A 21332-nucleotide genomic window follows, 5' to 3' on the forward strand; every position below is an offset into this window, starting at 1 on the left:
GATATATGGGACAACCTACCAGCTCAGAGCTTTTGGCATCTATTTAACTGCATTTTGGATATCCAGGGACATAGCATGACAACACGAAGCCCTGCAGGATGGGGATCAGCGCAAGTCTAAAGCAGGTAAATCTTGCGTGGTCCACATTCATAGTGTACTCAAAGCAAAGCTGTCAAACTATGCTTGTGAGCATGCTCCACTTCCTTCCTTCCTTCCCACGCTTCTAAGTGGACATACATTGCTGATGGACTTAAGACATCTGACAAAAACTATTCCTTCAGCTACAGCCTTCTGAATATTCCAGTACATGAGCTCAGTCCAGCTTACCAATAGCTCTAAATCCCCATAGTTTTAGAAACAGAGATTTAAAATCAGAATCAAAGTATAGAGCTGCTAATCTCAAAGAATTTGGAGCAGGTGGGAAGGGGGGAAAAAATTAACACACACACCCCAGGCTGGTACATACACGCTCATTTTCAGGGAGGCTACCTAGCACAAAAAGAAAGCTAGAGTTAAAGCTCTCTCCTGCAAGACATTTAAGCTAAGTTCAGAAACTGCAAGATAAGGCTTAAGAGCTTTAACAGTAGAGTGGCCAAGGAACCAAGTTTGAGCTCAATAAACTTCACTTAAGCTTACACTGTTGAAGCCAAGCTTGGTACCCGCTAAGGGATAGAGCGGGAGCCAGAGTATCTTTTACTCTGTACTGCAACTACCTGGTTAGGATTTGTCTCTAGAAAGCTTGCATAATACAAGTATCCAACATTGTGGCTGCTACAGCCATAACCTAAGTTTAGCTGCCATATATAAGTCTGCTGATATTGTGTACCACACACTGCATTCACCTGCTTCTAGAGTTGCATGTGAACAAGACTTGGGATACTAATATTTTAACCAGAAGAGTGACGCTTAACAAATGAACAGACTGTGCAGTTCAACTTTTTTATTTTAATAAAATCAAGAATATGCACAGCACATGCAGTGCTAGCATCTAAACTAATACAATAAGCAATTCTAAACCTACAGTGACTTGAAATTCAATTTTCACATTCAGCAAGTTTAAATCCATTCTTGCATATTGTTGTGAATCCTTATATCTGAACTGAAAAATATTGCTGGCTGATAAAACTTGCTAAAATGCACAAGTCACTGATTATGCCAATACAACAAAGATAACCACATGTTTGAGGATTGCAATGTGCCAGACATTCACTGAAAAAACCAAAAAAACACACAACTAAACAAAACTCACGCAACAAACATCTGAGAATCTGGACACTTCACATCAGTGTTTAGAAGTGTTTCATTAATATCTTAAGACAAGTGTATCAAAACCTTGGCATGTTCAATTTTAAGTTGCCAATTTTTGTTTTACTATCAGAAAGTTATGGCTACACTGCCAATGCCGGGTCTGCTTAATTTGACTTAAGAGTTTAATATGACTTAAACATTAAAAGCTCACACTACCCCGAAATATATAATTTCACGCATACGGTGACATTCAACATTCAAGTGCCAGTGTTTTTGTACTGTCTTTTGGTCAAGTTTCTTTAAACTTTCAAAGAATCACTTTTAGGCTTACAAAAATAAATATTTGTCAAAAATGTTCAATAAATATTACACAAAACTAGCAGCAAAAAGTATCTAGAAATCTGTCGTGTGCAAATAGTTTTCTTCCCAGCTATCATTCCCATGGTCCCAAATAAGTTTTAGAATCTATTTCCTTCTCCTTAAACAAGCTGCGTTCAATCTCCAAGAGACAAAATAAGATTGGAAGTTAAGGACACGCACACAAGACATATAAAATTCTCTGAATGTGCAATAAAAGAAGTATTTCGTAAAAAGTTATGGGCAAAATGTACAAGGGCCTAAACCTAGACTTGAAATAGCACCATAACAAATGACCTCAATACTGTCAAGTGCACCTACTTAATAAAAGTTTTAGAACAAGGCACAATACACTTGAAAAAATCTATTGCACTTTAGGAGATTTTTGCCATTTCCTATGCCACTGCAGATTACAGTTGTTACCTGCTCTGGCCACAAAGTTAGCACAGAAATTCCAAGTGGCAGAGGCATTTTTCTGGTGGACAATACTTATCTTTGGCCAGATTTAGCATAAACAGACTATAAATACAATGGAAACCTATGCAACTAAAACTGACTAAAACTGCACTTTAATAGCAGAATTGAAACCTTGTGCAGTTTATGTACATTTCCAACCTCTGTGATCTCAGATTTGTTTGTTACTCTTCTGGAGCCATTTTACAAAGTCTACAGTAAGCCAGTTTAACATCTCCACGCAGCTTGAACAGAGTAATGTGAATCTGCATTAAAATAAAGCCTGCTGCATAATTCTTCCTGTTCATACCCTCTTGACCAAAAAACATCAACACTAGCATGCGTTATTAGACCAAAAATTCAGTCAGGCCCTTAAGGAGGACCAATCACTGTCATGGTCAGCCATTCTACCATTTCAATTTCATATGGCAGGCATTTTTAAAAAGTCTAAATAGATGAATTCTCCTAAAAACTATTTCAAGTTATCAGACCTTTAAACGTTCCCTGTAATATTCCGCCCACATTTGGCTAGCTCACATTAATGATCTGCCTAAATATTGAAAAAGGAATTGCTGTATTTACTTGCATTAACTTCAAAAACAGTGCTTTTAATGTATGCATGTATCCATACATCATCTCATCATGACTGGAATGGCTTATTAAAGGCTATCAGGTTCTAAGTACCTATCCAGGATAGAGTGAGCAAATCAGAACTTTAACTTAGTACAGTTTTGCCACATTAGAAACTAATTGCATTGATATGCTTCAAGATGTTTTATTTTTCAAATCTGCAAATATCAAAAGCCCTAATGCAGGCTACCGCATAAGTTTTTCTTTGTAATATTATGGATGAATCAGTGATTCCTGTTTAAGTTGTATCACACCTGTGTGCCAAGGTTTGATTTTAGCCCAAGTTCAGTAATTTTTATTTTGTCAAAACAATTGATATCTTGAGCATTACTGAGCCAACAGGACATCAAAATAAAAGTTGTCTAAAGTTAAAGGCACAGTACATTAACAAACAAATGATCCTCAGTCACAAAATTATAAATGCAGTTTCTGGGTGGGGATGGGTGGGAGGGGAGTTAATCCTGACTACAGCAATAGAGTCTTCAAAACCACCTTCAGAATAGGGCTACTTATTCCTTTGTTTCCATCTTGTGACCTTGAGCTCCCTTAAAAAAAATTTCAGTGGAGAATCACAGCTGGTAATGTACTGCGAGTTCTTGAAGCTACACAAGGTATAGTCTGGCTAAGTTACATGTGGTTTCCATATTAGCTTGTTTGGTAGGTATCTGCTGCAAGCAGATTCAGTTGCCCCACCAGTCAACCCCCTGGGAGTTGTAGTTTCCTCCATATCCATCGCTGTTGTAGAAGCCTCCATAGCCACCACCTATGAACAGCAAGAGAATCAGTGACGCTTAGTTAACTGACTGAAGACTTACACCTGGGAAAAATCCCAGGGCATAGACAAGATGTTTATTAAATGAAGCTCTCCCCCCCCCCCCCCCACAATGTCAAACACACACATTAAACCAAGATGCTGGAAAGACAACATCAGTTGTACTACTATTCAAAGATGGCTACATGTTAAGCATTACACCTCCAGAAGTTAAATAGCAAACATTCCAGATCTGGTTTTGTATCTGCCAGCTATGCCTGCCCACTTTTCTTACCTCCAAATCCTCTGCTGCTACTTCCTCCACTGCGGCTGCTGGTTGATCGACTGCTACTAAAGCTACTGCTGCCAGAACCGCTACTTGTTCGATAGTCTCTGGCACCAAATCCTCCACTGAACCTACTGCTACAGAGGGGAAAAACACAAATACTTAAGTACAGTTGCTCATGCTTTAGTGCAGAGATTGAGACTGCAGTACAAAGTTTCAGGCTACCAGATACAGCTAGCCAAGAACCAGGACAAGCACTGTACTACAGTCCATTTAACCATAAGCATCCAGAAAGGGCAATGAGTACATTCTAGAGAGCAAAGCAAGGTTTACTTGAATTTCTCATGTTACACTAAGAATTACTTTCTCAATGAGATCTGATTCACTGCAGCCTCTTTTCCATGGAATTCCCAGACCTGGAGTATCTTTTGGAGGGATACATTTATGACTGCCTACTGCATCACAGAAGAGAGCAGCCATTTTATATACCAACTTTAAGAAAAACTGGATGGATTCATATGGTCAAACTGCATTATCTAAATTAAGACAAAGCTTTCACAGCCAAACACAGATTTATGTATCTCACTATTACCAGCTCCCAGTAGCATTTCAGGTTTTTGTAGCAGAACTGTTCCACAAGTAGTCTCCTTTATAAGAAAAGTTCCACTATAATCCAGTAGACTGTAGTTCCATTTTAAGCTAGTGCTACCTACTTACCCTTATATCCCAGAGCATCTGCAGTCTAGCTCTCATACCTCTCTGCTTTTCTCCTTAGCATCAATATATCTCTTAAGGTACAACTTTGGCACATACAGTTAAGAATTTCTAGGAGTATTTCATAAACACTTTTACATGAGATTTGTTTCTCCTCTTAAGCAGCAAACCAGGCATCTTATTTGTTTTACGACTGAATAAAACAAAACTAAATTAACATTTAGCTATCACCTCCTGATACATCTAATTCTAGTTCACTCCACACTAATATTCCTCGAGAGAGCTTAACTATTTTTGACACCTGAAGACAAGTCACAGAACAGCATCACAACAGACTGTGTATACCTTTAGTCCAAATTCAGATCATTACCTCTTAGATCGCCCACGGCTGCCACCCCCTTTGTGATGCTGTTCATAAGCCATGTTTTCCAGCCAAGATGGTACTTCTTGCTTAGCTTCAACAAGAAGATCAAGCAAGTCCTTGGTGATGTTTATATTCCTCTCATTGAAGAATGAGGTGGCAAGGCCTAAAGTAAATAGTCAGTTTTAGTCCCACATAAAGCATACTGCAACAGCATTCTATCATATCACCCACACAACCCCTTGCCCTTTACATAACATACCAAGCTTATATACAGTGTCAGAACATAACTTAGCAGTGACAGAGTGCTAGCCATAATAAAACCATTGGTTACTTTCCACATTGACCAGACAGCAGTGAAAGGAAACACAAAGTGTTATTTGATTTGACAAATGCTTGAGTGTCACCAAGACACTGCTTACTGAATGCTACTCATTTGGAAAGTGCTCCAAGAGCATTAGTTTTGGATATTGCTTTGGTATTTTGACTGCACTTTAACAGCATCACCACAGGGTGAGCAGACTCAAGTTTAGATATGCTGGTACCTCATGTAAGCATATGAGCATAAGCCAGCCTTTTTAAGCCTGATTGCTAAACAAAGATAAGAAACCCAAAGCTGTGCACCCACACCATTCTCTCCCCCCACACCACTCCCATTCTCTGTTCATTCTTATGCCAAACCAGGCATACTGCATGGTCTACTAGAAATGGTCCGACACCAGAAGGTTACAGTAAGCTTTTAAACAAATCAAATTTTTCTGTGCTCAAGCACAATGGAGTAATCCAGGTACTTATATGCCCTTTTGTAGGGATTTTTGAAGTTCAACACAATTCTGTAGGTATTTCCAGGAAGCTCTCCTAGGGTACAAACTAAAAACAGACTCTCCATTTTCTGGGTTTGTTTACAGTTTAATAGCTGTAACTGACTATTAAGTTTACTTTACACATCTTTCCAGTTGAAAGCCTCTCTCAAGTTGTTGTTTACAAATTCCTTAGTAACAAAAGCTATATCCAATACTACAGTTTTGTAAGCAATACTTTTTGGTCACAGAAGGGGTATGCATAGGCTTTTCTGACATTTTGTTGTTGAAAAACTCCTACTTAACCAATACTACACTTGACAACTCCCGTATGAAATTGTTTGTGAAATTCTAGACTTCACTTACCAAGGTTCCCTACACGGCCTGTACGACCAATACGATGTACATACTCTTCAATATCACTTGGCAAGTCAAAGTTTATGACATGCTTTACATTTGAGATATCCAGTCCTCTTGCTGCTACCTAGTGGTGAAGACATTTAATCAAGTCTTAGCAGAAATTCCACAGACAAAATGTGCCAATCACCTCCAGTTTTCATGCATTTCACTTACTGCTGTGGCAACAAGAATTGGGCTCTTGCCCGAACGGAACTGGTGCAGTGCCTCCTCTCTGTCTCTTTGAGAACGATCTCCATGTATACTTGTGCAGGCATACCCTTCATGGTAGAGGAAGTCCTCCAGAGCATCTGCACCCTTTTTGGTTTCCACAAACACCAGAGTCAAGGAATCTTTGCCTAACAGTAAGTTAAACCACAGGTTAGCACCAGAGACACTGCACAGCCAAGTACACCACAAACCCACCCCCACCTTCTGTTACCAGGAGTTTCTATCAACTTAAAACTGAATGCAAGACATTCACCACACATTAAGAAAACACAAACAGAAGTTCCTTCCTTCATCTAATATAGGTTACCTGAGTCAGTCATTAGATCTGCCTTGAAATTCTCTGAAACAGTCTTTACCTGTGGCATTTAGCAGATCAAGCAGAAAAGACCGTTTGTCTGACTCTTCCACCCACACCACTTTCTGTGTGATGTTCTCAGATGTAGAGCCCACTCTGCCAACAGCCAGAAAGATATATTCATCAAGGAAGTCACGAGCAAGCATCTAAAAAAAAAAAAAAAAAATAATGGAGAAAAAAAGAATTTTTTTCCCCTTCCAGAGATGAAATTCAAGTCTAGCAACTGCTGTAACATTAAAACACTCCACGTAAGAAAGATACCTGGATTTCCTTGGGGAAAGTAGCACTGAACATCATGGTATGGCGAACCCCTTTTGGTGGCATAGTATCTTGTTCAACAATTCGACGAATTTGAGGTTCAAACCCCATATCAAGCATTCTGTCAGCTTCATCTAGCACTAGATACCTAAGTAATTATTACAAAACATGTTATCCTTCAAAGTCTTAACCCAGCACAGACAATGGACTAATGTTCTCTCAACATGTTTACAAACTGAAAGCCAGATCTTAAGTGTTATCTAACTCTAGATTTCACTTTAAAAAGGTACAGTTTGAAGTTGTCAAGTCATCAGCATACAGACAAGACCAGTTCACTTACTTGCAGAAATCCAGTCCAATCTTTCCCCTCTCCATCATATCAACCAGTCGTCCTGGAGTCGCTACAAGCAAGTGACATCCACGTTCTAAGTCACGTATCTGCTGACCAATGTCTGCACCACCATATACAACACAGGGACGAACTCTGGAACGGTATGCGAACTGTAAAGCAAAATAAGTTAGCTCTCTGAAAAAAACATACTTGGGCTATTTTGTAATACTGAACACAGATAATATACCTTTCTAGCTTCCTCATAGATCTGCACAGCCAGTTCTCTAGTTGGAGCCAAGACCAGCGAGATTGGATATTGCTTACGACGTCCATACCTTCCATTCTCCTGCAGAAAAAACACTTGGAATGAGTACTCAAAATGCAAGTAGAAGATAGCTACTGTCAAGATGGGCAGTGCTGGAGACAGGCCACTGAGCTTGACTTCACAGGCAGGAAAAACAAGCTGCCTCTCATCCATGCTTTTGAGCACTGCAACTCAAAATTTTGCCTTATTACAGTGCCTCAGATTCAAGTTTTGGTTCATATGTTAACAGTAATATAGCTGCACAAGCTTGTCCTCTACAACCAGCACTGTCATCTATCCTAGCCAGAGACGTAACAGGCTTTCTGATATTCTGATCCTAAAGCCACTATAGCATACAAGTATTGCTAGGTAGCAAAGCTGCTAGCAAGCGAAGCACCAGTTGAAAACAGGCTTTAGACAGTCATGCATATAAACTCTTTGGATACAAAAAAAAAAAAATGACAGGCTGTTCCACAGATTGCACTTTAAGGGGAAAGCTAGAGGCTTCTAAGAGTTGAAACAAGCTTGCCTACTGCCCCCAAAATGATGATTGCACTGAAATCCAGCTGTTGTGCTCAGTAGCCAAAAGCAGCATATGGGGCAAAAAAGTTAAGATTCTGCAGGACCAGACACTGAAGTGCTTGCCTTCATAGCTCTCAAGGCATCACCAGGACCATCTGCATAGATCTGGCTCAATATTGGTAGAAGAAATGCAGCAGTTTTCCCAGAACCTATTGGGAAACAATTCAGTGTTATTAATAGTAACCTTCATCAGAGCTATTGTACTGTCAACTATGGCACTTAAACCTATGTCACTGATATATTCCCAGCAATATCTGTACTAGATATAAGGACACTACCTATGGCATTAGAGCACTCTCTTTTTAGCCCAAAGATGAAAAAAGGAAACACCTCAGCACAACATTTCTGAAGTGAATGTGTTTTAAGCCATAAAATTCTCCCCTCCGAAGGGAAGGCAAGCATGGTAAATCCACACTCAAGCCACATCTAAAGCAGCAGCAAGATTAAGCTAATGGTTTCCAACACTAAAGGTATTTCAGTATACTCTGAAGATGAGGCTGTACTTCCTTAGGAACCTCTTAACTGCAGCTTGAGGAACACAAAACTCTACTTCCACTGAGAGAGGTTAAGTAGCTGTTTAGTTTACTGCTTATTAAGTAGTAAGCAGAGTCACTAACTTACCTGTCTGAGCACAGGCCATCAAGTCTCTCTTTTCTTTAATAATAGGTATTGCATGTTTCTGGACTGGAGTAGGACGGGTGTATCGTGTGAGCTCAATGTTTCCCATAATAATTTCACCCATGTCAACATCACTGAACTGCAAGATATTTGAGAATTTAAAATGAGGATTCTTTCCCTTCAATCAGAACCCTCCCCAATCAGAAAACAGGTCGTTCAGTTCAAGAAATCCTTTGTCCATGCTTCAACAATTACTGCAACAGACCAACATCTAAGCACTTCTAGTTATGTAGAAGTCTGTGTTTAAGTGTTACTGAATAAGCTTATACAACTTCTCCCATGTCTTAATTCATGCAACTTTCCCCTGCAAAACAGCTTAGCTGAAACACTCTCATGCTTCCTTCCCTCCCCAGCTTAGAAAGCATGACATCAAGTTTCACCTGGAAGCTACATTTAACATTGTCAAGACCAGACACACCAATCTTTTTTTATAAAAGACTTACACTTTCAATATGTGGAGGACAGTTACTGCCTGTTGCTTCAACAGGAATGTCATCATACTTCTCAAAGTTAATGCCAGTATTGCTTCCTGAAAAGAGCTCTCTAAAAGCAGAAAAGATAGTATTTTACTTGCTAGTCAAATCAACTACGTTAATTTACACGTTAGTTTACGCAAGTCTATTACTTACTGCTCCAGACGTTCACTTGGGGGAAGAGGCTTTGACCAGTCATCTTCATCTGATTTGTCAGACCAGCGGCTACTTCCACCACCACGATCAAATCTACCAAAGCCACTCCTATCATAGTCACCACCTCTTCCACGCTCTTCATACCTAAATAGAGCAAGGAGATCAGACCGCCATGCCTGGGCAAAAGGATTGTTTGACATGCAAAATTACAGTCCAGTCCCAACCCTTAGATTAGGTCAAATTATATTATGGACAGTTTCTTTTCTGTCATGATTTGGCAGCTTGATGCAACTTCTTAACAATGTAAGCCTAAATCCAAACAAAATACCAAGTTTTGATTTGATTAAGTGTACCTTAAGTTAAAAGAATCTGTGCTCTGCCAGCAGAGCTGCAATTCAAGTTTCTTTTCTATTTTTGTAGAGAGTTTCAATGAAATCTCTTATGAAGACACTGGTAGTCTCCCCCTCCCTCCTACACCTTTTCCAGAGTTCCACATTACATGCAACTGTCTCGAGACGCACAATCTTTAAGTGTTGCAACTTGTTCCTGTACCCCCCCCAAACACACTAAATTATATAACCTCAATTATGTATCACTACAAGTTTTATAAACAGGAAGCCCACCTGTATTACTGACTTGGAAAGAAGGTGGAAAAAAAATCCTTACCTCAACTGTTTAGTTTTTGGCCTGGTAAACCATGTTTGAGAAAAGGCTGGATACAGGACTAGCATCAGCTTTACTAGTCGATAAAGGTCATTCTCACCACACTTGTGCATACGCATGATGTGTGTAAGACTGATCAAGTAAGGCAGAGAACCTGCAAGAGTCTCACCCAGTTTTATTAACTACACTTTTCAACAAGGGGAAAAAAAAAAGCTCAAAAAAAAAATCCGTTTTAATGTATTTTATGTTAAGTGCTTCCAACAGCTGTTAATGATTTTGATAGCAGCCGCCCATCTAGCAACTTTTTCATGAAATAGCAAGTCATTACAACTTCAGCAAGTAGTTGGGCCTGGGCTATAGGGCAAATCTTTCAACACAAGAAACTTTCCCCATCCTGGAATGCCTGTAGCTTTAAAGCAAGGTTCTCATTCCACCTTTCCCTCCCAGGGTCCTCCTACTTTATGCTGTTATTCACATCTAGAAGTTTTTGACTGAGGAGATAGCAAGTATGCTACCAGAACAGGTGCTAAGGCAGAATTAGTATGTCCAAAGAAAGTACTTGCCTTCCTCCTCTTGACCCGTTTCCACGGTCAAAGAAACTTGATTTCGCTCCACGGTCAGATCGTGCACCAAAGCTGCTGTATGCATCCTTGTCTCTGCTAGAGCTCCAGCCACCACTATCAAAACCTAGCAAAGAAAGTATTTCAGTCATACGTTGTGTGGTCCAGACATTTATAAGAAAAAGCAAGAGATTCTTCCCAGTAAGGTGTATGCAACAGGAAGAGGCAGGTAGTCCTCAAAACAAAGGAAAAAAATGTACAAGTGTAAGGGTTATTCTATTAGGGATTAAACTTTCTTCCTTGCCAATCAGAATTTACCATGAAGCTAGAAGACAGCTAAAAACCTCTTTCAGGGACACTAACATACAAGCACATCATGTTTAGCACACAACACTTCCATTAAGCCAACATTTAAACTGCTTACTTTGGAGAGACAGGTTCTAGAGGCAGTGGGTTCAGGGGCACTTCAGAATAAAGCTGACATGCAATGTGGCCGGGACATTCTGAACAGCGTAAGCCTCCGCAAGCTTTAATGCCCTATTAACATAGGGCAAGCTGAACAAGCACACTCAAGCTGAACACATTACCATCAGAATTCAGTCCTCAATTTAATAACCAAAGTACCTGAGGACTAGAACCTCAGATACACCAAGAGAACAAATATTAAGACATTGGAAGCCCTACCAAGTTTAGAATTCTTCCTTTAGTTCTACATCAGCTCTCTACCTTCACAGAGCCTTGACATTAAAGACATTAGGTTAACTAGACCTCTGGTGAGCATAGCAACTGATATAAAGCCTCTGCATTAAAAATCCTACACAGAAGTTGGTGCCCTGTCATACTGCAGGTACACAGAACAATCTGATCTATACAGACAGAATGAAGGAGAAATTTTAAACAGCACCATGTGGAAATAAGGAACTTTTAAATTCTTTACCATAAATTACCACATGAACTCTTTGCAGAGCACTTAATGTTAAATCTGTCTACAGCAGATGCCAGCAACTATAACATTAATACCAAGAGAAAGGATCTACTGCAAAGTACCTCAGCTAAGACCAGACTGAGTAGATGGGAAAAGCCTTATTTTGGTTCACCTACTGGAGGGGTGAGGCAAGAAAAAGCAGAGCATTAAACACTGCTTTGGTGTCAGAACCCAATTTTATTTAAAAAAAAAAAAAAAAAAGGTTTGATTCTGAGTTCAGCCTTCACAATTTTAAAAACAAACCTGCATTAACTTTTTCAAAAGAGTAATCACTTTTGTATTTTTGTTGAAAAAATGACAGCTTTGTTTTGTTTACATGTCCTCCCCTACACCCACCTTTGGCAAATCCAGATGTTCCTCTAGTTGCAAACCCACTGTGATCACTACCACAGCCATTCAGCTTGTCATCACTGTCACAGCCATTCTTATATCCATTACCTCCCAACCAGTCTCAGCTGAGGAATTCTTTGGCAGAGTTAAGTGAGATGTCACTCATACCAGCAAGCATGTTTTTTTGCAAGCCACACAGCACTAATCCAGCTGCTGGACTGCACCGATGTGGCAGAACGCAAGCAGACAATACAATTGTTCCAGAGAAAGGCGTTCTTCTAGACCGTATGCCTAACTGGAGTTCACTGACTTGCTACAGCAATTACTCTAACTTACTAGGTGTTCTGTGAAGGTGGGTGGGGGGCAGGGGGAAGAAGCAATTCCACTCCACAAGAGTGGCGCAGATGTCAGATACAAGGCACCTTTAGAGGCAGTCCAATTAGTCAGACCAAGGGAGTGACAGTTAAGTGGGACAGACAACAACTCGCACATGAAGTTTATCATCATGGAAGCCTGCTGCAAAAATTCTTGTGGGGAAAAAGAGATTCACTCAAGTACTTAAGGATAAGCTAACTTTAAACAGAGAGACTTCTGAGGAAAGAACAGGAGTACCATACTATTTCCTCATTAATACTTAAGAATGAAAAAGTTATGCTTATTTAGAAGTCACTAAAATCCAGATTTTTCACATGAGTAACTCTCCCTTCATGGCCACACTGAACATTGGAGATGTGTCATCCTGCACAGAAATGACAGCAGTCATACCAATAAGGCAATTCTCAGAAACATACAGATGTAGTTGCTGATTAGCGCGCCAGGATCCGGAGAACCAGGCTGGCTCTGTACTACATCAAGGTTTTCAATCAAGTCTGGACAGTTCTGAATGGAAAGAAGATTTTTGACTTCCAATGCCATACAAAGTAAGCTTTCTCACCCAGCTTGTTAAATTCCTAAAGCTGCACCAATTTAAGCTGGTACCTTGCCATGTTTTTCTTTAAGGTAGTGCAGCAGCTGTTAGACAAAAGGTTTTAAATTCTTGAAGGGTACATATTAAAAAAAAAAAAAAACACACAAAAAACACACACCAAAAGAGAAATGTAGTACCTAAAACATTCCATATCAGACCGCAGATAGTTTTGCTTACTTTACAGAAGCCAGCCCAAGGACCTTGTAAGAACTGGAAAATTCCTTAAAACATTAAGACTTTTTTAAAAAAATAAAAAACATACAGGCTAGATTCAATCTACCACACACTTCTCACTAAAGGGCTTGAAGTTTGAATTCAAGAATTTAACATACTTTCAATGCAATTTTACAGTTCTTACACTTGTAAGGATAGAACTGTCAAGCTACTTCTCAATCTAAGTTGTTGTAACATGCTTCCAGAGGATAGCCTGTGTTTTCATTCAGGTATTGTAATCCCTATCACCTCTCTTTGTCAGCTTACTTGAAAAGCCACCATGCACAGCAGCAATCATCAGTTTTAAAATGCAGCAATACTTCCAGCATTTATTCCTTGATCTACTACTATACAACAGGTTTCACCTGAAGCAGTCAAGAGCAGCTTTCAGGAAGTTTAAAAAGCACGTCATCTGATATCATCAAGCTTTATTGAGTCTGAAGTTCATAATGCAAGAGGCTTCTGACCAGACAGCCCAGCATACTGAGCTCCATATATTGCAGCTTCAATAGTTCCAAAGCAAAACTACCATTAAGTCATCCATGTATTTCTATGTATTCTCACATTTCTTGTAAATCTGCACTGACTTGTTCCTAACAGATTAATATTAAAATAGGGGGCAGGTCTGTATGTGTATGGAAAGGAGTAAACTGAAGCTACCTAATGTACGAGGGGAGCACTGTGGGGTTTTTAAACAGAAAAAAACTCTAGACCCTTTAACATACTTCCCCTGCCAATAACAAGTTAAACTACAAGCATGATCAGCTCATCATGCACAACAGAAAACAAAGAACAGCTGTTTTTAAATGTCCAAGTCCTCTTCCTTAAACCACTTCTTACTTAGCCACAAGTCCATTGCACAACTTTAACAGAGCATCTATGAATTACTACATCATAATCAGCTACAGAGAAAATAGAGAGCCCCAAGCTAGACACTATGGCCTAGCTTTTCTAAAGCAAGTCTAGGAAGACAGTGGGCAGAGGGACACATACACTCCTTTTCTTCCTTACAACTCCTCTACCTTTTGAAGAGCTGTATTAAGAGCTGCAATATTTCCTTAACACTTACTTGGGAAACCCATCAGGTCATGGTTTGTAAGCAAGACCACTGGATTGGATTACTGAAGAGCAACAGTTCTACTATGTAGTTTGACTGATTTCCCCCCCACCCCCATCATTAAAAAAACCTCAAACAGGCTACTGCACTTGTAAGGCTACATCAAGAATTGTTACATATTCATACCATTAATGTTTGGTTTGCCTGTTACACTTTAAAGTACAGCCTGTACACATCCACCACAGTCTCCAAGAATAGCATCAATACAACCAGCATAGTAGCTATCTTTAAAACTAAAAAGTAAATCTACATATGATTGCTTAGTTTATGACACTAAAAACTGTAGGACTTCAAATCACACTGAAGAATAGCATAGCTTTGCATCACTGCACTCACTGATGACATCCAGTGACAGCTTTTCTTGGTGGGAGTCCTGAACTGCAACAGCAGTTTCCATATAGCTAATATGCTCTTCCTGTTGCAGAGAGCCATGAAGAGTACAGCAATACAGCACTTAATCAGGTATAAAGGAAATTCAGAAGTATTAAGTTACCAAGGGCAGTTGACAGCATGCTCAGTTATTCAAACAAGGCATGTGCAAAACCTAGATTAAGATTTCTGTATACCTGAACTCACTAAGCAGACAGCTCAGATATCTCACTCAAGTGAAGCAAGATAGTCTCCAGCTCAGAAAAAAAATTTTAAAAGACAGCTTTTAATATTATGGACACTTCTGAGGCATCTCACAGGCAGAATCTGGAATAACAGGTACTTTTTCCTGCTTTACATCACCCAAAGGTCTGGGTCTTCAGAAAACACATGATCACATGCATTGTGATACTTCAAAACAAGCCTTCTATAGAAAAGTGAAATAGTGACATCCCTATACCTACCAATCATGCTCTAAAGCTGAAAGAAGATTAAAAAAATACTCTGCAAACTCCTTAGCTGATATTCTCAAATATTAACCTGGAATTTGGTACAAATTACCATATAAGGAAAAAATACAAACAGTAAACGGCCACAAGCCAACTGAGACTCTGGTTTCCTCACATTCAAAAAACCAGCATGTTCTGCTCAGGTTCAGCTTGCAGACTTCTTGGAAGACTGCTCACATTTGAGGTGGAGGTGACTACGAATTTCAACAGCACTGAGTTGCAGAGCAGTCACTGTACTTTCTTCACTACAGTCAATCCTCATAATAGGCTGTTCAGCATCCTTTGGTGGTGTAGGGCAGGCTTCCATTAGGCAAAAAGACTACTTTAGAAACACAGGAAGACAAGGCAAAAAGACCATTTTGTCTCTTCATATGGCACAAGACAGGAGCAGAGCACTGTTTTTAATCTAGTCCTAAACTCAACATCCAGGAGCACTGTGTGAAAAGCTGTATCAGCATGTATTTCAATACTCTGCTCCCACCCACTCCTCTTGGGAGCAGGAACCTGCCACTCTTTCAGAGAAAGTCTTGTTGCCATGCATAGTCTTACCAGAACAAAATAGCAATCAAGTCCACAATGTTGCTTTAGAAACAGATGGAATTTAAGTTCACTGATTACAATACTATGAAACATCAATTACTACTTTAAATTCTATCACAGGGGAAAGTTCTAGTTCTTCCATTCCAGGAGTTTAATAGTTGTTGGACAAAGCGTTTTTCCTGTATCTGCACAGGGCATTATCACTATGTGTAACAAATACCGCAGCATGTGCAACTGCCATCTTACAACTAAAAGTTATCTTTTACTTCACTGAACCATTCCACAACATGTTTCTTCATCCTGTTTTGTTCTAGAAAAATCAAGTAAAAAAGCCATCTCCCAGCACAAACCCTCTGCAAACATATGACCAACACTGGTCATGCATTTCACATTTCATGTGTCAGCATTCCACACTACCTTCTGCAAATAAGTATGCTCGTATTTTTCCACTGAAGCTAGGAAAACTAGGATAGGGCAACATCTACGTTCTGTTCTATTCTTCATGCATCTACAGTTAAGCACAAGTGCACCTAAACCTCTGTTTAAAAACTGAACCTGCACTTTTTGCTTAGAAGCTCATCAGCTGTAAGATCAAAGTAGCTACTGCAAGTTTTACATCTCAGTCACTAACAGAAGAATTGGTACTCCCAGGAGTCATTCAAGTAGATACACAAGATTACAAGCTAGGGAAATTCAGATGTAGACTCCATCTCGGTTCAATCACAGTTAATTGCCTGGTGAGATACAGAAGACATTTCTGCCAATCAGACAGCAAAATCAAGCTTAAGATTTAACCTCATGAAGGAATCAAAACTAGCAGTCTGCCAGCAAGATTAAGTTACAAGGTTTCACACAGAACAGTCAAGCAGCATGTAAAGTCACATAATAGTTGTGTCAAAGCTCTTAAACAAGCAGTCTGTTAAGACAGATTCAAAGGCGTACAAAGAACCACAGGAATTGCCACCATATTTCTGATACATACCCTGTTTTGAAGCTTCCCTGTTCCGTAAGTGAGGAGGAATGTATCGGCCTTCTAAAGGAAGTGAAAAAAGTGAGTGTTACAAGACTGTAGGATTAGGGTGTATTGAGATACTAGTTTTTAAAAACAGCTTTTGCTTAGAAGATGTCTTGCCTCAGTTGTAAGGCCTTTCACACTGTCTTTAAATATTAAAGGGATGCCTTGTTTAATAGAGCACTTAATACACTTCTCAGTTCAAAAGCTCTTCAAGAAGTTCAAAGTAGGGAACACAAAGGTCTTGCAAGGTCTTTGTATTTAAAAAAGGGCAGCAACATAAGTAAGAATGCATTTCCTTTGCCAAGTCAAACATTCCTTTTATTGACATTACAGTATGTGATGGAAGCCTGTCTCCCTAGAACTGATTAAGGCTTAAACCAGTCCCATATTTGAGCATTTGAAGATTTTTCATTATGTCATTCAACTAACAATAGTAATACCATAAGCATCAGTAAGTACTTTTCCTTCTCACAATCAGTTCAGCTAATCTCTCACCAGCAGTCAAGTAATTGCCTCTGAATAATATTCTTCATCTACACTCCAGAAGCATGTCTGCTAAAAAATGTAAATCGTACTGTACCAGAGGCAGAAGCAGCACCTTAATCCCTAGAAGTTCCCTTCTCTTCTTAGCATACTTTTGTCTTCTATGTCAGAGAATGCTTGCATGCCAGTGAATCACTTAATGCAGTGAACTACTAGAACTTTTGGTTTCACACATTCTGGCTCCAGCAGAATATTTTGAAAAGACAGGTCATCACATTACTACTACTATCGCTAATCTCAGCTTTTTGACTAAAGTGAACTGAACTCAGACTTAATGCAGGCAGCAGAAAAGCTAGCAACAAAACCGAAACACTGCAGTCTCTCAGGTTAGTTCAATACTGAAGGCAAAATACCACTAAAGTCTTTGAAAGAAGTGTACTGATACCATACCACTGCTGAATATAGTATTCCTAATTAAATCAGACAATTATCAACCTCTTTGCATTTCCTCATCACTCTCTGTGGATCTTGGCTTCAGAAGTTTTCACAGCTACAAGAGCCATCTCTTTAAAACAATGTACTTGAAAACTTGCATTTACTTACTGCTTGAAGAGCTTCCTTCACTCTGAGAGTCTGAGGAATTCAAGTCTAGACCAGAAAACTGGAAGAAATAAAACAGCCAAGTAAATGTCAGACATGTTACATGAGTTTATGTCAAGATTAAAAAATTGATCATGAAAGGGCAGTGTTCTGGCAAGTGACTGCTACAAAGAAATCGGTTTCTATGATCTCCTCAATGACAAAAACCTGCAACTATAATCTTTGGTACCAAAGATTAACCATGAATCTTGTCTCCAACTGTTTTCATGGCCACCATTAAGCATGCATTACATAGGCAGCCACTTCAGAAGACTATCTCACAGCCATCAAATCAAGCAATACAAGCTTTCTGCTTATAGGCAGGATAAGTATCACTCTGAAATGTCTTTCAACAGATGGAAAGACATTCTGATCGAGGTCAAAAGCACAGCTTTTAACACATAAAACCAGCAGAGACACTACAGCAGCTAAGTTGATGACAACATAAACTAAGCCGGACACTCAAATTGCAGGAGTGTGGATAGCTGTCCATTTCTTTAAAGGCTGCACTAATACTATTGAGACAAAACCTTAACATGCAAAGCAGATACTGTTTTCAAAAGGTCAGGTGACTACTTCCTACAATTAGCTCAGCAAATTCAACTTTTGATTTGCCTTTCTTTTACACATATATGTAGCCTTTGGTCTCACAGTAAAGCCTATGAATAGGTATTTCACTTCAGGTCTCAACTGAAACATTAGAATTAAATGCTAAGCAAAATACAAACTCATTTCACTACAAGGCAGCCTGCTATATATAACGTTTAAGGGGCAACTTATAGTAGTTATTCCAAATTTTCCATCTTACCATGCAGGTAAGACCAAAACATGTTTAAATACTTTTGAATTTTAGCTAAGAGCAACTGCACAGAAGAGTCTTGCAGCAGGACCTCAATCAGTCCAAAGCAAGGATTCCAATACATTGTCCTTTAAGATGTCCAATTACATGTGATGCCCTCTAGGACACTAGGATTCAGATTTCTGAAAAGCCTGATGGAGGGGGGGCCCACTTATGACTTTCTCTACAGCTATTACTTAAAACCCGATTTCTGTACTTGATCTCAACATCCACTTGAGATTAAAAAAGCACGACCATTTTCTGAACAGTAATTAAAAAAAACTTAAATTATTTAGAGGGGAAAAGTGGCTCTCATCTGTCTATGGGCAGACAGTCGGCGGGAATGAAGCCTAGGTCTTCTCCCGCTGGTCCCCGGCAGCCTCCACTGCGGGGGCATCCCAAGCCAAAAGCTGATCTCGGCGATGCCGCAGCGACGAAGGCCGGCGCGGCCGCCATCTCAGTGCGGCGGTGCAGCCGGCACTGCGGGTTGGGATTTTCGGCGCAGCAGGGAGCAGCCGCAGCCGCCCAGCTAATCCGGCAGCCGGCCCTCGTCACGTGCTGCCTCGGGGCGAGGGGGAGGGGAAGGGGGACCGGCTCCCTGACCTACTTCGCCGGAGACTCCGGAGCAGCGGCGATCGGGGCTAGCGCTGCCCCGCCGTGCCAGCTGCCCGCCCTGGGTAACGCTACGACACAGGGGCCGGTCCCCTCCCCTTCCCCTCTCGCCTTCTCCCGGGATTAGATAACCATCCACCCCCTCCACATTGGGCACGGGCCTGCACCTGACTCCGCCCCGCACAACGGGGGAAGGGAGGAAAAGGAATTGGGGGGGGGGGGAGGGGAAGGAAAAGGGGAGGGGGAAAAAAAGCCGCAAACAACATCACGGTGCCGGGATGTGCCCGCCGGCTGCGGCGGAGGCGCCTGAGCTCAACTGCGTCACGGGTCCCGGGGCTCACGGGCACCGGAGGGAGGGAGCAGGCGGGCGGGAAGGCGGGCGCCGGGCCCCGCTGACGCAGCTGGAACAAAGGCGGCCGCGAGCGCCCCCTCCCCGGGGAAGGGGGGGGGCGCCAACACAAAGCGTGCCGCGCCGCCCCCCACTCGTCACAAGCACAATGACCGCCATTATCCTGGCGCTCTCTCTCTCCTCCCCCGCGCCCGGCCGTTCCCCGCCGCCACCGCAAGGGGTCCCGGCCGCCAGCGCTACCATCATCGCTCGCCGCCACACAAAAGCCGGGCCTGGAGCGTGACGAGGAGGCCGCAGGGGCACGCGCAGATCCGGGCTCGCCCGCCGACACCGCCCCCCCTCCTCTCTCCCTTCCCCCCCGTCCCCCACCCCCGCGCTCCCCACCGGGGGAGGAAAACACACAAAAAAACCCCAACGCGGCGTGGAGCCGCCGCACGACGGAAACTGCGCAACAACTGAATGCGCCACAAACCGGCCACGCTGGGGGGGGGGGGGGGGAAGCGAAAGGTGCTGTTGCCGGACACACAACGCGCGGGGGGGGAAGAGGGGAGGGTGAGAAAAAAAGACCACGACGCGAGCGGTCACGGATTGCGACGGGGGGTAAATACTACGCGAGAAAAATCTCGCCTGTTTCTCTCCCCATCCCTATCCCCCCTCCTCCGCGCCTCTCCTCCCCCCCCACCAAACACTCCGGTTAATGGAGCGCGCCCCCCCCCCCCCAAGTGCACATTCCGGCGCCCATCCCTCACCTGCTGGTCTAGACTGAGGGCATTTTCCACCGCCACATGACTCATAACGAGAGATCGTCTCGGGGTGTCCCGCTCCGCCTCAAGAAATTCAGATTCGCCGGGCTGGGGAACTCGCCGCTGCTGCCGCTCGTCCGCCTCGAATCGCTTTTCTAACTGAAACCCCCCCGCCTCGGCCCCGGCCTTTATATAGTCCCCGCCCCTCCCGCCTGCCCGGCGGCGCGCGCTGACTTCAGCGCGCAACCTCCGCCCCTTGCCGGATCGCTCCCCTCCCCCTTTCTCCTGCGGGAGCGCTATCGCGAGAAAAAACGACCGCGCTGCGCCAGGGGAGAAGGGGGGAGAGGGGCAGCCCAGGCTATCGCGAGATCTGAGCGGACCCCTCAGCTCTGTCTTCGATGAAGGGGGCGCCGGAGGTATCGCGAGACTTCAGCCGCCGAACCCGTGTAGCACCGGCTGGGTCTCTCGGGCTCTCTTGACGATACCGCGAGATTTCCTCCCGCCGGCCTGTTCTTCTCCCCCAGCCTTGCCACGAAGTCTCGCGAGATCACGGTGCCCTCCCTTCTTTCCCATCCCCCTCCTTTTGTTCGGCGTGCTTGCGAGAGCGCACAGCCGCTCTATCGCGCGCGCGGCCGCGATGTCTCTAGAAGGAGTAGGATTCTAGGTCACGTGGGCGGCCCTACCGGCACCCGCCGCCATTTTGTGTGCTTCCTCCGACACAGTCGCTTAGGTCCTAATGGAGGCGCGGCGGGCTGGCGGCGCCAGGGGGAGGGTGTTAGTAGTGCTTCGCTGTGTGACCTGCCCGGCTCGAGTGTGACCTAGCGCGGGAGCTAGGGCAATGGCCAGCAGGGGGGGGAGGGAAGAGGGGGCAGGGGGTCGTTTCACCCACGGAGGCACTGGCTTCCCACTTATGCCGCCTCCCCCCCGACTACCCTTAGCCGTCCTCCGGCGCCAGTCCTTATACGATGCCTTGACAGCCCGCGTGGGGCAGAGCAGGAGCTATCAGATAGGCTTCCTCCCATTATCTGCCCCACTG

General features: G+C 42.6%; 1 protein-coding gene across 1 annotated transcript; it reads right to left on the reverse strand.

Moving 5' to 3' along the window:
- Positions 1-925: 925 nt before the first annotated feature.
- On the reverse strand, positions 926-20488 carry DDX3X (DEAD-box helicase 3 X-linked). The gene is made up of 17 exons (XM_026115259.2): positions 20303-20488; positions 17719-17776; positions 16600-16650; positions 10591-10714; positions 9365-9508; positions 9179-9278; positions 8679-8814; positions 8121-8206; positions 7419-7517; positions 7181-7341; positions 6844-6988; positions 6584-6728; positions 6174-6355; positions 5967-6084; positions 4810-4966; positions 3735-3862; positions 926-3451 (listed from the first exon to the last, which is right to left on the reverse strand). The coding sequence occupies exons 1-17, from the start codon at positions 20345-20347 to the stop codon at positions 3369-3371; spliced, it is 1962 nt and encodes a 653-aa protein (XP_025971044.1). The 5' UTR covers positions 20348-20488; the 3' UTR covers positions 926-3368.
- Positions 20489-21332: the final 844 nt, after the last annotated feature.

This window comes from Dromaius novaehollandiae, chromosome 1 (genome assembly GCF_036370855.1).
Source record: "Dromaius novaehollandiae isolate bDroNov1 chromosome 1, bDroNov1.hap1, whole genome shotgun sequence".
NCBI classification, from domain to species: domain Eukaryota; kingdom Metazoa; phylum Chordata; class Aves; order Casuariiformes; family Dromaiidae; genus Dromaius; species Dromaius novaehollandiae.

Coding starts and splice junctions, on each gene's coding strand:
- DDX3X (XM_026115259.2), bottom strand. CDS start 20,347: ATGAGTCATGTGGCGGTGGAAAATGCCCTCAGTCTAGACCAGCAG. Junction 7,518..8,120: donor ATGCCTTGAGAGCTATGAAG/GCAAGCACTTCA, acceptor TTTTTTCTGCAG/GAGAATGGAAGGTATGGACG. Junction 6,085..6,173: donor CAATTCTTGTTGCCACAGCA/GTAAGTGAAATG, acceptor CTTCACCACTAG/GTAGCAGCAAGAGGACTGGA.